The sequence below is a fragment of the Lonchura striata genome, chromosome 8, assembly GCF_050655825.1.
Source record: "Lonchura striata isolate lonStrDom1 chromosome 8, ASM5065582v1, whole genome shotgun sequence".
Taxonomy (NCBI): Eukaryota; Metazoa; Chordata; class Aves; order Passeriformes; family Estrildidae; genus Lonchura; species Lonchura striata.
In genome coordinates this window covers 8,617,447-8,631,697 of record NC_140710.1, presented here as the reverse complement: position 1 = coordinate 8,631,697, position 14,251 = coordinate 8,617,447, and the positions used below count along the sequence as shown (strand labels likewise).

Genomic DNA, 14,251 nt, shown 5'->3' with positions numbered 1-14,251 from the left:
AGGTACTTTTTCTCGTTTTGATTTGTTTCTGCAACCGATCTTGTGTGACAAAGCCGAGGCTGAGACCGGCTGGGCGAACAGAAGCCGTTCGGAGGCTGAGAGAGCGGGATTCATTCCCTCTCGTTCCACTGTGGATCATCCCCGATTAAAACGGGAACCACAGTGTGCCTTGGACCGGGCAGCAGCGGAGTCGGTGACCGGGACACGCTGCGGCGCGCTGGGTGCGCGATGCTGAGCGGGACAGGCAGGTCCAGGCGGGAGCAAGGACAAGGCACCGGCCGCATCCCATCAGCAGCGCCTCGGATCAGCCCTTCTTGCCTCCCCCGTCCATTTTCGACCTCATCGAGGTCTCCATGACTATAGCAGCGAGCGGCTCCACCCGAGTTCCGCGTTGTCGGGGGCTCCCCCCGAGGTCTGCCCACCTCTCCAGAGAGGGGGAGAGCAGGCAGCGGGGCAGGGCAGGGTGGGCAGGCAGCAGACACCCGCATCTGTTTCGCTTCGAGCCGTGCGGGACCAGCCTGCAGACGGAGCGATCGGGAGGCAGCTGCCCTGCGACCGGGGAGCGCGGGGGGCGGTCGAGCATCTTCTTCCCCGGAGCATCCCCCGGGCGGTGTCCCCTGCCCCCGGCCGCTCGTAACGCGTCATTTTGCTGCTCCCCTCCCTCCCCTTCGCCGCCCTGCAGAGGCACAAGGCGCAGCTCCCGGCGGTTCCTCGCTGCCATGAAATGCACCAAGTGGAAATTCAATCGCCCCGTTGTGTGTGTGGTCGAAATCTCTGGCAGCTGCTTCGGAATTTTTTATGACACTTTCGTTTATGTAGGGGAGGCATAACTATTATTTTACTTAATAAAAGTGGAAAGCGGATCGGGTCTTTTCCCTCTCCGCTCTCTTCTATTTGTTCTTCCCATCGCTTTTCCACCGGGCTGATGAATGGAGAGTTTAAATAATGTTGGTAGGAAAGATGCGGCATCTCTGAGGCATTTCGCCGTGTTAGACAATTATATATACTTGTATATATGAAAAATAATATATCGGGAAAAGAAAGAAAATATGTATAGATATAGTTGAATATATATATATATACATGAAAGCTTATGAGAGGGAGATAGATGCATATGTGTTGTGAACACAGGTTAGGAACATCGAAGAAGTATAAAAGTGAAAGCTCAGGAAAGCTCCCCCAGAGCTGACACGCGCCCGCGGGACAGACTTCCCACCTTCCCGAGAAACTCTCAGTACGTTTTCCCCTCTACTTTTCCCTTCCGATCGAGAAATTCTTCTCAGAATTTCTTCCCGATGTCCGCACTGGCGGCGAGGAAGGAGGATGCGACCGACTCCGCGCAGAGGCTGCGGCTCTGAAATCGCTGCTTCCACTGGAGATGTGCGGATGGAGACGTCCGCTTCTGCGCTCTCCTCGGGGTCCCGCCGAATTCGCCGAGCCTGTGCACCGAGTCGTTAGGGCTTGAGTAATTGTGACCGGCATTTGGAAGCGGGGCCGCGCAGCTGTTTGGCCCGGCTCCCCGGTATTAGTGCTGGAGATTTTATCACCAAATGCTCGCACCTGTTAACGGCAGAGACTGGCAATTCATCACCGCGGATTCTCACACTGCCGAACGTGGCCCTAGCGGGGGGACATCTCCTCATGGTACCCCCTTGGAAGAACCCATCCCCTTCCTCCCTCCCCGAGCATCCTCCCAGGGGAAAGCAGATCGTATTTGCAGAACCTCCCAAGGGAGAAAACCAAACCGAACCGAACCAAAACCTAACCGCGCGAGCGTGGTTCAAAGTGTCCGCGACAGAGACAGGGACAACCTGCTGTCACAGCCACCTACGGGACACGGGCCGGGCAGCTTCAGCCGTGGAGGTGTTCCCCGGGCCGCGCCAGCGCAGCTGCAAGGGGGCAGCGGGGCTCTGCCACCCGCGGGGACACTGCGGTGGCTCCCGGGCTTTAGAAGAAAATTCTCCCGCTTCGCCTGCAGCCCGCGACAAGGTGGGTGTCTGCTGCCCACCGCCTCCTCCTGCCAGCCGTCAGGGAAGGAGAGCGGCAGACAGGAGATCCCGAGGCCGCAGGAGATTCCCCTTCCCGAGGGGCTCCCGGGGCCTGGCCGGGCCGCCTCGCAAAGTGGTACCCGGCCGGGCCGGCCGCATCGGGCGGCGATGAGGACTCGGGTGCGGTCCCAGCACCCGCGGACACGCACAGCCTTCGCTTTGGTTGTTCCTCGCGGCGGGAGAGGCTCGGCAGAGCGCTGCTCTTCGCCCTCCGGCCCGCACCTGCCGGGCGCAGCATCCCTTCCGTGGGAGCCCTCGGAGGAGGCGGGTTTCCAGACAGGGTGCTCCGGCCTCGGTGACGTGTCGGTGACGTAAGCGCGTGGAGAAGGGGAGCGGGGATCCCCAAATTCACACGACCCCTCAAGGGGGCCCGAAGGCTCGGTCCTGGCGGAATGAGGGTCCCTGTCGCCGAGGCTGTGGGAGGTCTGCCACTCATCCCCCAGCTTCGGGGATGGGCAGCCCTCGGGGGGAGGACGGACCCTCCGCGGACCCCCGGGCCGAGGAAGGCGACCGTCGCATCGCGCAGGAATGGGGTCTGAGAGCCTCCAGCACCGCGGGGCTCTTGGGGCGGGGAGGGGCTTTATCCAGAGACGATCGCCCCCCTCCTACAGCAGCCGGCTGCAGACGAAGCTGGGGGCATCCGAGCGCCGGGGGAGCGGGCAGCGCCTTTCCTCGAAAGCATCTCGGGCGGGGGACACGCTCCCGGGGGACCGGGCCGGGCAGTCCCTCATCGTGCCCGTGGGGGCTGCGGCGGGCGCCACGTGATGCCGGGGCGGCCGTATAAAGGCCCGGGGAGCGCGGGCAGCAGGCGCAGTGTGGGAGCGTTTCCACCGGGTCCCAGCTCGGGAGGGGTGGGGAGGGGGGAGCCGCCTTCCCCACTTCTGCCCTCCCCCCTCCCTCTTCCCCTGCCCCTCCCTTCCCCCTCCCCGTCCCTCCCCCCAACCAGACAAGGAGCCGTGGCAAACCCCACTTTTCTTTTTTTTTTTTTTTTTTTAACCTTTTTTCCTCTCTTTTCCCTCCCCCCTCCCTATTTCTCTCCTTTTATTATCATTATCACCATTATTTATTATCGCTGCTCCCGAGCGCCCTGCCCAGCCCACGGGCGCCCCCGTCCCCCCGCCCCCGCCCCGCGCCCCCTCCGCCGCCCCTCCCTCCGCAGCCACCACCCCGCAGCCAGCACCGCGGCCCCGCCAGCAGCGGCGCGGCGAGCGGGGCGCGGAGCGGAGCGGCGGCGCCGGGGCGCGGAGTCCCAGCGGCGGCCGCAGCCCTCCGGCACGGCCCCGGGCCCATCCCGGGAGCCGCCGCTAGGTGGGGGGGGGAGCCCGGCCCCGGCCGCCCCGGCCGCACAACAATGACTTTGGGCAGCAGCGGCGGCGGCGGCTGCGGGATCATGTCCGAGCGCTCCCCGGAGGAAGAGCCGCTCTCCGAGGTGGAGGACGCGGATATCGACGTGGTGGGCCCGCCCCAGGATGGGGGCAAGTACAGCGAGGAGGAGGAGGACGAGGACGAGGAGGAGGAGGACGAGGAGGACGGCGGCGATCCGCTGGGGCTGGCGCTGCCGCGGAGCGGGGCCGCCAAGGCGCGCATGGGGGGGTCCCCGGAGCGGCTGTCCCCCGCCGGCGGCTCGGAGCCGGCCTGCGCCCGCGGCGCCGCGCCCGGGGAGAAGGCGCCCGCGGGCGGCGGCGGCGGCGGCGCGGGAGGGAAGAACCCGCTGGTGAAGCCGCCCTACTCCTACATCGCCCTCATCACCATGGCCATCCTGCAGAGCCCCAAGAAGCGGCTGACGCTGAGCGAGATCTGCGAGTTCATCAGCGGGCGCTTCCCGTACTACCGGGAGAAGTTCCCCGCCTGGCAGAACAGCATCCGCCACAACCTCTCCCTCAACGACTGCTTCGTCAAGATCCCCCGGGAGCCCGGCAACCCGGGCAAGGGCAACTACTGGACGCTGGACCCCGAGTCCGCCGACATGTTCGACAACGGGAGCTTCCTGCGCCGGAGGAAGCGCTTCAAGCGGCAGCAGCAGCTGCACCCGCCGCACCCCGAGCTGCTGCTGCGGGCCGGGGCCGCCGACCCCGCCGCCTTCCTGCCCGGCTTCGCCTACGGACCTTACGGCTACAACTACGGCCTGCAGCTCCAGGGTTACCCCCACCACCACCACCACCATCCCGGTGGCGGAGGCGGCGGCGCCGCGGGCGCCTTCCCCTTCCCGGCGCCGCACTGCCCGTTACCGGCTCCGCCGCCTCCCGCCGCCGCCTCCGTCTTCTCCGCCGCCTCGGGGCTGCCCTCCTTCCTGGGCGGCGAGCTGAACTGCAGGAAGTCCTTCTACCACCCCCAGCTGAGCCCCACCGCCCTGCCCGCCGCCCTCCTCCAGACCCTCAAGCCGGACCCCTCGCCCGCCGGCGGCGGCGGCGGCGGCGGCGGCAGCGGCGGCGGCACCAACCACCCCTCCCGGCCCTCTTTTTCCATAGACAACATCATCGGGGGGGCCGTGCCCCCGCCGCCCAGCACCAACCCCAGCGTCGCGCCCGCCGCGCCCTACCCCGCCGGCCAGGCGGGCCCCCCGGCGCAGGTCCTGGCCGTGCTCAGCCCCGCCTTGGCCCCGGCACAGCCCCAGGTCAGCCTGGCACACGAGCCGCTCCTCCAGCCGGCCCAGAACTTTTCCAGTAAAATCACAACCCTCAGCAGCTGTCATTTTTAAAGTGTGCTGGGGACTGGGGAAGGGGAGGGGGATGGGGGGAGAGTCGCGAAGCAAACGGCCCCTTTCCAGCTCTCCCCCACTCCTCCGAAACTGCTCCCCTTCCCTCTCCCCGTGTCCCCCCCCCCCACCCCCCATCTCCTCCTGTTCTGTTTTAAGGTAGGAAATATTTCCTTTTTTAATTTTTTTTTTAATTTTTACTTAATTTCCAGGCTCAGTGGCATCCAGATCTGTTTGTCTCTCTTTGCTCGGAAAAAGACCCCAAATTAATTCAACAAATCGGGAGGGCGGGAGGAGGGAAAGAATAACACGATTTGGTCCTACAAGCGCCAAAGCGTGTTTATGAAGTGGCCGTAACGTAAGCTGGGACCTGGGCTGGTTGAACACGCAACGTCTTGTGAGGGGCGGAGGGGGGGCATGTGAAGAACGAAATGGTCTTAGGGTGGGAAATGTTTCCTTTGAGAGGTGCGGGTTTTCCGCGGGGGTCCCCAGATCGCTGGGAAAGCGGCCAGGGGAGTTGCGGCCGCCCCCGGTCGCAGCGAGCCCGTTTGCGTTCCTGCAAGCCTCTGTGCCGGCTGCTTTTGCCATGTGTGTCTGTCTCTCCCCTGCTCTCAAAGAAAATGTTTTAATGGTCCGATCTTATTTTTAGTTTCTTTGAAGCTTCGGGTTTGGTTTTAAAAGGCACTGTTTAAGGTTTCTTTGTTTTTAAGAAGAAGAAAAGTCGGTGAAACTCAGGACTGCGTTTTTTTTTTATTCTTTTTGCCTTTTTTTTTTTTCCCCAATTAGACATTCAAATGCACGTTTAAAAGAAAATCGGATCCGTCAGGAAGTTTGGAGAATTCTCATACTATTTTTTTTTTAAATCCCCGTTTTCCCACCCCCTCCGTGCGTGGGTTTTTTGGTGTATTGGTAATTATTTGTATATAGATTATTCGGGAGCTAATGAGCGGAGTCCAGTTAACTCTTCACTGGTTGTGCATCCGTCATATCTATTTTATTGAGAGAATCTGTGAATAATTTGATGTGGAAAAGGCAACAGAATTTTGTCCACCGTTGGTGTAAATTAATAAATGTTTGTGACCTGGTTAAAAAAAAAACAAAACAAAACAATTCAAATCGTTCTTTGCGATGTCCTTTGTCACGCTGAGAGACGAGAGCCCCGCTCGGGCCTCGGGGAAGCGAGGGGTTCCCAACTCGGGCAGGCGACACCCGGGCGTTCGGCGGGGGCTGCGCAGCCCCTCCGCGGCCGGGCGCGCAGCCTGCGCGGGGCTGCTCCGCGCCGCCCCTGCCCAGCGCCGCGGGCTGCCGCACCGCCGGCCGCGGTGGCCGTCCCCGCTGTAGGTCCACAGGCTGGCAAGCGAAAAGGTCCCCGGATTTTTTTTTTTTTTTTTTTTTGTTAATTTTATTTTTTATTTCTTGGATGTTGGTATCTCCCAGGGAAAAAAAAAATCAACAAAACAAAAACAAAAAACAAAAACAACACAAAAAAAAAACCCCAAACAAAACCAAAACCAAAATATACCCCTCGTGTTTTCTTTCAGGGGGAAGAAGGTGGCGGCCGGGAAAAAGGTTCTCCCTCCTTCACCCCCTCCCCCCCACCTCCTTTTATTTTGTTTGGAAAAGTTGACACATGAGAAAATAAGTTGGAGGGTAATGGAGGGTTCCCCCCCCCCCCCCCCCCCGCATACACGTTCCCCTTGGGCCTGCAGTATCTGAATGACCGAATGAAACTTGATCTCTACCTAAATTTTGCAACAACTTACAAAGTAAATAAACATATTAAAGCGCTCCCTTCTCTTCCAAACTTCTCTCCCCCCCTTTCAATTTATTTCTTTCAGGGACCAAACGTGGATCTTTGGTTTGTTTGTTGGCAGGGACCATGATCGAAAGAATCGAGGCCTTTCTGACCGGGCAGCGAGCTGAAGGAGAAGGAGAAAAAGGAAAAATCCAGCTGAGCCGTACGAGGCAGGGAGCGGGGCCGGAGCGGCCCCGGGCAGCGGGGCTTTGTGCGGGGCCCTCCGGGGCTCCGGCAGGAGCAGGAGCCGGGCGGTGTGCGCCGGGGAGCAGGGGGGATCGGCTTTTCTTTTCTCTTCCCCCACCCATCCCGTTTTTATCCCCCCTCCTCTGCCCCTGTCTGTGCCACCTCGAACCTCCGCGCAGTTTGTTGATGTTGTTCCTGAACGTGCCGCCTCCCCGCAGCGAGCGGTCTCACATCTCGCCTTCACACACATTTGCTTTTGAAAAGCGATCTTCGTGTCCGGCACTTGGTTGTCTCCCTTTCATGTCCAGCTCCTACAAAAGGGGCTACAAGACTCGACATGGGAGAAAAGAGGAGGCCAATGAATCTATTTTCCAGATTGCCAAGCACATGGTTGGAAATTGAAGGGGCTTTTGTAGCATTTCCCCTTCCTCCCTCCCTCCACTCTCCTTTTCTTTTGCTTGTGTGCAAATTGTTCAATTGCTCTGGCAGGGGTGTTCCTGACAAGCTCATTACTAGAAGGTGCCAGACCCCTCCTCTCCCTCTCCCCCGAAGTCTTTGATGAAGTTAAAATGCGCTGATAGCTGCTCTCGGGGCTATCTTTGTTCAGCCTCTTTTAATAACCGAGCCTGCTTTGAGGAGACGGGATCCGAGGGAAGAAAGCGATGTGCAGCGAGGCTGGGTGGTGGTTGTGTGCCTGGCAGAAGGGGGGCTGGTTATTTTAACATAAAGTAGCGATTTTTAATAATTTTTGACTTGTTTGTGAAGTGCAGGAGGAAAAGGAGCCGAGGGTGCCAGGAGCGGATAAGAAATGGCAGTGGATGTCCGTAGGGATGAAGGAGGCGTGTGGCCCCTGCAGTCCCGCTGGTGCAATGGGTTCTCCTAGTTGGTGGTCTCGGAGCTTGAAGGGATGGAGGGGGGTCCTCTGCAGGGAAGCGGTGTTTCCCTGGAGAGCCCCCTGCCCCCACACGCTCAGGAGAGGGGGATCGGGGGGGTCTCTGGGACTGGAACACCTTTCTCCGGCTCTGTTCGTCTCCTTTTGCCTTGCGGAGTCATTGTGGGTTTTTAAGCCGCGGCAGCCGGGGAGGATTGAAGCTGAACTGACTTGGGGAGCGGAGGATTTCCCCCCTTAACCGGGAGTCGTGGTACCCACGCAGGAAGGGTCGGCTCGGACCTGCGGGGGCTGCGAGTGCAAGCGCCGTCGAGGTTTTATTTTGGGGGGAAGAACCCCAAGCATCTCTAACATTAGAATTTTCCCTATTTCCCTGAATTTCTCTGAAGCACCGCAGCTCGTTCCGTGCCCCGATCGGTCTCACGCCGCCCGCAAGTGTCTGTGGGGCTCGGAGCCCCCGGGAAGCGGCTCTGGAATGGGGGGCGGCCAGGAAGGACCCGGGGGTCTCCCCTGGGTCCGAATGCCCTGGCCGGGCTCGGTTCGGAGGTTTCACGAGGAATTTTGCCTCGGCTAGGCGGGACGGATAATGGCCCCTAATTACGGGGCTGGCTGGCTCCGCGGCCCCGATCTTCACGGGACGTTATTTTTAAGCGTTCAGCGAGGATCATTTTTCACGCCTCGCTGCCTAAAGGAGGGTTTTATTTATTTATTGGAGGGGAGGCGAGGAGGACACCAGCAATAACCGAGCACTGAAAGGAAAATAATTAGCTGTTGCAGTCGCTGCTTGGGAGTCCCTGGCCAAAAAGGAGACTTAGCATTTCCCTTCTCCTCCTCTCTCGTGCGTAGGCTCCGTAGCCCAGGTTCTCGGGGCTGCTTTCGGGAGTTGGTTTTGTCAGCGCTAAACCCCGGTCAAAGCCCTCCAGGAGCCAGATCCTTTTCTGCACGTTTGGGGTTTTTTTTTTCCCCACTTCTCCCTTTCGGATCGGCGGCTGTTTCCGAGTAGGACAGGGGAGTTGCGGATTCCTCTGCCTTGCTTTGGCTTTGCTCACGCATTCATGGAGATTTTATTATTTAAATTTTTTTTGAATTATTTTTTTTTCCCCTAATGTGCCCCCACTCCTCTGCTCTCTGTATGTCAGATGAAAGGCTTGTGGCAAAACCGCGACGCTCTCTGCGTAGTTACTGCGCGGCCGGTTTCCGTGTGTGCGCAGCCCGGGAGAGGCGGAAAACGGGGGATTCTTCGCGGGTTTGTCGGGGCGGGATGAAACGATCCTGCCCCGGAATATCCCCGTCGGGACCACAGCGGGAGGGCTGTGTGTGTGTAATTTCTTTCTCTGCTTTCGCTTAACTAAGCCCGTGTTAAGTGGTGCGGATCCCGAGGAGGGAAACGAGCGGCCCTTCCCTCGCCCACTGCGGGCGGTGGGTGCGGGACCCCGGCCCCGCTGCGCCGCCCGCTAGGCCCTCACCCCCTGCTTCTTCCCCTGGCACCTTCTGCTTTCCATTACTGCTGATCTGGAGAATTAGGAAAGGTCAAGATCTTATTCCTTTCTCCGGTAGTTTTTTTGTTTTCTCTTTCTAGTTTCTCGCAGCCCCGAACAAAAATAAATCATCCTGGATTATAAAAACCACCTTAAGGCATCAAGAACATCTTTTCCAATAGTTTGATCCTTCCTCCAGGACTGCCCTGGCCTTTCCTTGTGATTGCGCAGAAACTCCCGTTTTCACGGTGAATTTAGGATTTAATATTAACGTCCAATCTCCCTGTGCCCCACTGTCCGACCTGAAAACATTGCCCTCCAGCATTTTTTTCCCCTCTCCATCTCTCTTTCGTTTCTTTCATTCCCTGAGCAGAACGTAGAGAAACGAGATGGTTTAAAAAAAAAAAAATAAAAATCCCGTTTCCCGATCTGGAGAGGGCAGGAAGAGCTGTTGGCTCGGCGGCAGGAAAATTGCTTTGGAAATTATATTGGTGCTTTTGAAATCTCCTCGAGATGTTCGCGGTCGGTCAGGGACCTGGGCTCGCCCTTGTGTCCGTCTGTCAGGCGAGGAGAGGGGCAGGGGCTCCACGCTCTCCCCTCACCTCCCGGACTATGGCTCATCTGACCTTCTTCCTCTTTATCGCCTTTTATTTATCATGGGCTCTTTTTTCACTTTTTATTTCTCCTTTGTAATTTCCCGTCTTCTTTCTTTTTTCTCTTATTTCATTCTTTCTGTAATTATCTTCCTCTTTCTCTCGTTATCTTTCTTTCACCTTTTCCTTCTTCTACTCGTCTAATTCATTAAATTATTTCTTTCTTTCCTTTCTTTCTTTCTTTCTTTCTTTCTTTCTTTCTTTCTTTCCTTCCTTCCTTCCTTCCTTGCTTCCTTCCTTCCTTCCTTCCTTCCTTCCTTCCTTCCTTCCTTCCTTCCTTCTTTCCTTCTTTCCTTCTTTCTTTCTTTTCTTATCTAGTTTTCTCTCTCTATTTGTCTCTTTCATTTTCTGTCTCCTCACCCTGTTAAATTTCTTTGTGCTTTGGCTTGTCTCTCTTTCCCCCTCATTAACCATATTATTTTGTTTTTCTCTTTCTATCTTCTTTTTCGTCTTTCTCCATTTTCCTTTTTTCCCCCCTCTCTCTTTTGCTCTTACCCTGTGTAACGATTTTCCTTTTTATGTTTTCTATTTCTTTTGCTTCCACTCTCTCCTTATTTTCATCTTTCTCCCTTACTTTTTTCCTCCCTTTTCTCTCGCTGTCTGTCTCTCCTGCTTCACTCACTTCTTCTGGAGTTCACCGAGGGCCGCTTTCCCGCTCTGTCCCGATTTCCAGCTGTGTCACCCCCGGGAATCTCTCTTGGCCGCAGCGAAGGGCGGGGGTGGGGGTCTCCCCTCCTTTGAACGGGGAGCGATTCCGGCGGGCGCCCCTCCGGGCTCAGCGCTTCCCCTGCTGTGCCCGGGGGGCTGCAGAGCAGCTCAGGGCGAGTTTTTGGAGCGGGGGACGCTGGAGCCCACGCCCCACATCCCCTTTCACCGGCCCGCCGCTGCATTTCCCGGGAGGTCGCTCCGGGACGCGCCGGCCCATGCGGGGTTGCAGAGCTGAGCGTGTGCCGGTGCCCGCTCCCCCCTGGCTCGGGGGTCCTGTGCGGGACCAATTCGCACCTTTTGAATTTCTTAAATGAGGTGTACATTGGCACCGCAAGCCCGTGGCGGCAACAGGTGACGCTGAGATCCAGGACGGGACAAAACCTGCGCGAAGCAAGGTTTTATCCGCGCTTTCCCGATCCTTCCTCATCATTCGGATGCTAATGGTATCCTCGGGTGAACGGTACCGGGATGCGCCCGCCCGTGGCCCGGGAAGGGCTCAGCCCCACTGGGCAGCCGGTGCCGAGCAGCCTGGAGCCCGGCGGCCTTTCCCGGGGCTCCTGCTTCCCAGCCGCCCTGGCTGCCCGCATCCCTTCCCCAGGGACCCCGGTGAATTAGGTTCATGGCTATGGGTGAACCACGCTCATCCCTCCCTGCCATTGCAGGATGAAACCTGCGAGGGATAGGAACTCCCCGATGAGAGGTCGGGAGGGAGACCCAAGCGTTGTAATGAGTTTGTCCGTCAGTTTCTCCATGGGAGAATCCGTGTCGGTGCCTTGGGAATAGTCTAATGACCGGTTTAGTGGTGTTTCTCCCGCTCTCGATCCTTTCTGGTTATCGAGGCTCGGACTCCATGACGCAGGGTGGCAGAGAAGCGCTTTTCGGGGGCATCTTTATCCGTTTCATTCATATTTCGTTTTCCCTGCTTTAGCTCGGCTTTTAAGTGAAATTAGATTCCTCTTTCGTCAGTACCGCGGGTTTGAAACGGCTTGAAACAACACCGGCGATTTCTTTCACTCTCACAAAAATTCCCAGATACTTCACTTCTCCCCGCCGACGGAGGCGAGCGGAGAGCCCTCGGAAAGCCCGTGGATGAAACCCCGCTCACCCCCCGCCCTCGCAAATCACTCTTCAGCAGTGAGAGCCTTCTGCGGGGCACACGATCGCCTTTCATTCCAGCTGCACTCCCTGCAAAGTCCGTGGGAATTTTCCCCCCACTCGGACGAGATTAGCTGCGGGCCCCCCATAATGTCCACCCATCAGCCCTCGCCAGAGGGAGAAGGGGGAACAGAGGACAAGACTCGAGTGTGGGGAAACCACAGCCGGGTGGGAGCGGAGCTGTGCTGGGGGCCGGATCCCGGCGGGTCGGGGATGGAGGTGCCGCCGCTCACTCTTTAAATTAAAACAAACCAAATAGAGAAGGAAAAAAAAATTCCTCCCTCTGGGTATGGGGCCGAAAAATGTCAGGGTTCAGCCAGACAGGCCCCCCTCGCCTCGGACCGCGGCTCCCCTTCCGCGGCAGGTCCCGGTGGGGCGCTTGGGGCGAGGGGAGCGAAACGGGAATCAGTTGGTGGGGCAGTGCCGACCCCCTCCTTTCGGCCTGCAGCGCCCCTGCGATCTCCACTTTCCAGGAGAGAAACGTGGCCACAAAATAAAGACAACAAAAGGAGCGCACAGGGCTCGGCCGAGAGAGCCGGGGCCGGGCAGGATGCGGAGCCGAGCAGCCACCGCCGCTCCTGGGGCATGGGGGGCAACCCCTGCCCATGGCGAGCAGAGTCTCCCAGAGGCGCTCCCCCAACGCGCCTCCCCACCCCTAACCGCCTGAGATTTCACCCGTGTTATTTCTAAAATGCTCTTTTCTCCCCCCGCCACTTTTATTTTTCTCTCCCTCTCTTCTATTTAATTACTTCTCTTGCAAAACCAGAGGCCGCTGCCACCTAACGCGGCACTGAAATCCACGTCTCCTCTGTGATTTACAACCCAAATCCCAATCCCATGACCTTTCTCTTTCCCCCCCGTCCCGGGTCCCCCACCCTCGGTCATGTGGGACACGAGTAAATTTATCCACCCTAGTGGAAAGGCCTCCCTTCTGTAGTTGCTCCCGACACGTTTCACAAGGAGGACAATTTCGGTTTCCCACCTTTCTCTCTCTTTTCTCCTTTTTAACTCGGTTTTAATTTCGTTATTTCCCCTGCCCCATGAGGCTGCCATCTCTCCTTAGTCATGCTCCTACGCTGTGCATGTCTTTCAGTAAGTCCCTGCCAAGAGGGTCACTTCAGAGGGACGTTTTTGACGGCTCTTCAGCTCAGGAGATGGTCAAAAAGAACATTTCTGGCCTGTCTGGAGCGGGAGCGAGCTGAGCTCAGGCTGTTTCCCCAGTAACCTCTGCTCTCCCGGGGCTCCCCTCCAGCCGCACTGCGGAGGGTCGCACACCCAAGGAGCCGGGGACGGGGACAGGGACCCCCTCTTGGCCCTGCGGTAGGGGACACCCACCCGCGGCCTCCTCTCCGTCCGTCCCGCGGCTCCGGCCGCTCATTTCTCACCGCCTCGGCTGCTTCTCCCCCCACAGCTCCCGTGGGGAGACCGCACCCTCGGGTCCCCCCGGGAGCCGCGACCGCCACCACCGCCCACCCCGGGCGGCCCAAAGCCCAGCCCGAGCGCGTTCTCCAGCAGCAGCCAGAGGTGGGAAACTCTGTCCAAGCTGCGGGGTGGTCCCTGCATCCCACCCTCACCATCTCGGCTGAGATGTGGGTGGCAGCAGCCGTAGGACGCCCCGGGCAGCCGCAGAGGTTGCGTGCGGGGGAGGGAGGCTCGGGCAGCCCTCAGGAGGCCGGGGCCAAGCGGTGCCCTCAGACCCTGCAGCCCCGGCCCCTTCCCAGCCGCCGCACCCCCAGCGTGGCCCTGTCTCTGGGCGGATATTTGGCGTGGTGCGAGTGTCGGTGCCGCAGCTCCGCCGTCGGGGCCGGCCGGAGGAAGCCGCTCCGCCGCCGCAAACCGCGTGTGAACCGGCTGCGGGCGGCGCCGCTCCGGGCTGCGCAGAATTCTTCCCCCTCCACCTCCTTCTTTTTTCTTTCTTTCTTTTTTAAAAATATTTATTTATTTATTTATTTATTTTATTTTTTCGGCGCTGCCAACAGTGAACACGTTTCCCTTTCTTCCCGGAGTGGGGATGTACCCCAACCGCAGGCAGGTGTTGGGCGCGTTTTGGTGGAGGTAACGAAACCACGGCTCTGAGTGGAGCTGTCAGGTCTTTCCATTTTGTCCTTGCTCGGCAAACTCTCCTCCACGGGCTCACACGGGCAAAAAGGCGAGAAATTGATAGAATTTATTCGTTTCCCGGCCTCACTGAGCGATCGGGAAAAATATTCTGGAAAGCGCCACTGAAATCCTGTAAGGCTGGATTTCAGGCGCTGCTATCAGCTGTCGACGACGAAAAAAGGGCAGTACACTGTTTTATACTGAAATTAAACATATTGGAACCTCACGCCAAATCTAGCTGATATTATAGTCGATATTCCCAGAATTTTCCTTCTGCTTTTGCACTATATTCCTTGGACGCATTTATTTATGTGCCTGGGACAGAGAGCAGAGAAATCATCATCGAGAGGGAAGGGCGCCTTGGGATAATCGGAAACAGGGGTTCTTTTTAAAAACATCTTTTATGGCCTCAAATTTCGTGGGAGAAAAAAAAAATAAAAAATACGCGAAAGCACCGTAGCAGAACAGATAAGAAACAATAAAGGCAAATTAATCGGAAACGAACGTTTCCCGGAAACCCAGTGGTACAAAGCGGATTTCCAGC

At 58.0% G+C, this 14,251-nt stretch overlaps 1 protein-coding gene and 1 long non-coding RNA gene across 2 annotated transcripts in view; one reads left to right on the top strand and one right to left on the bottom strand.

Annotated features, from left to right (window-relative positions):
• Positions 1-1,058: 1,058 nt before the first annotated feature.
• Positions 1,059-3,183, bottom strand: LOC146766739 (uncharacterized). Its single transcript, XR_014956861.1, has 2 exons — positions 1,561-3,183; positions 1,059-1,439 (listed from the first exon to the last, which is right to left on the bottom strand). It is a non-coding gene; the product is annotated as an uncharacterized LOC146766739 (long non-coding RNA).
• A 123-nt stretch (positions 3,184-3,306) lies between these two features.
• The window catches only part of FOXD2 (forkhead box D2), a 279,469-nt gene continuing 268,524 nt past the window's right edge, over positions 3,307-14,251 (top strand). Inside the window, 3 exon segments of the mRNA XM_085585677.1 lie at positions 3,307-4,186; positions 4,189-4,238; positions 4,240-4,902. Of these exon segments, the coding sequence (XP_085441803.1) occupies positions 3,400-4,186; positions 4,189-4,238; positions 4,240-4,746 (1,344 nt within the window). The 5' untranslated portion in view covers positions 3,307-3,399 and the 3' untranslated portion in view covers positions 4,747-4,902.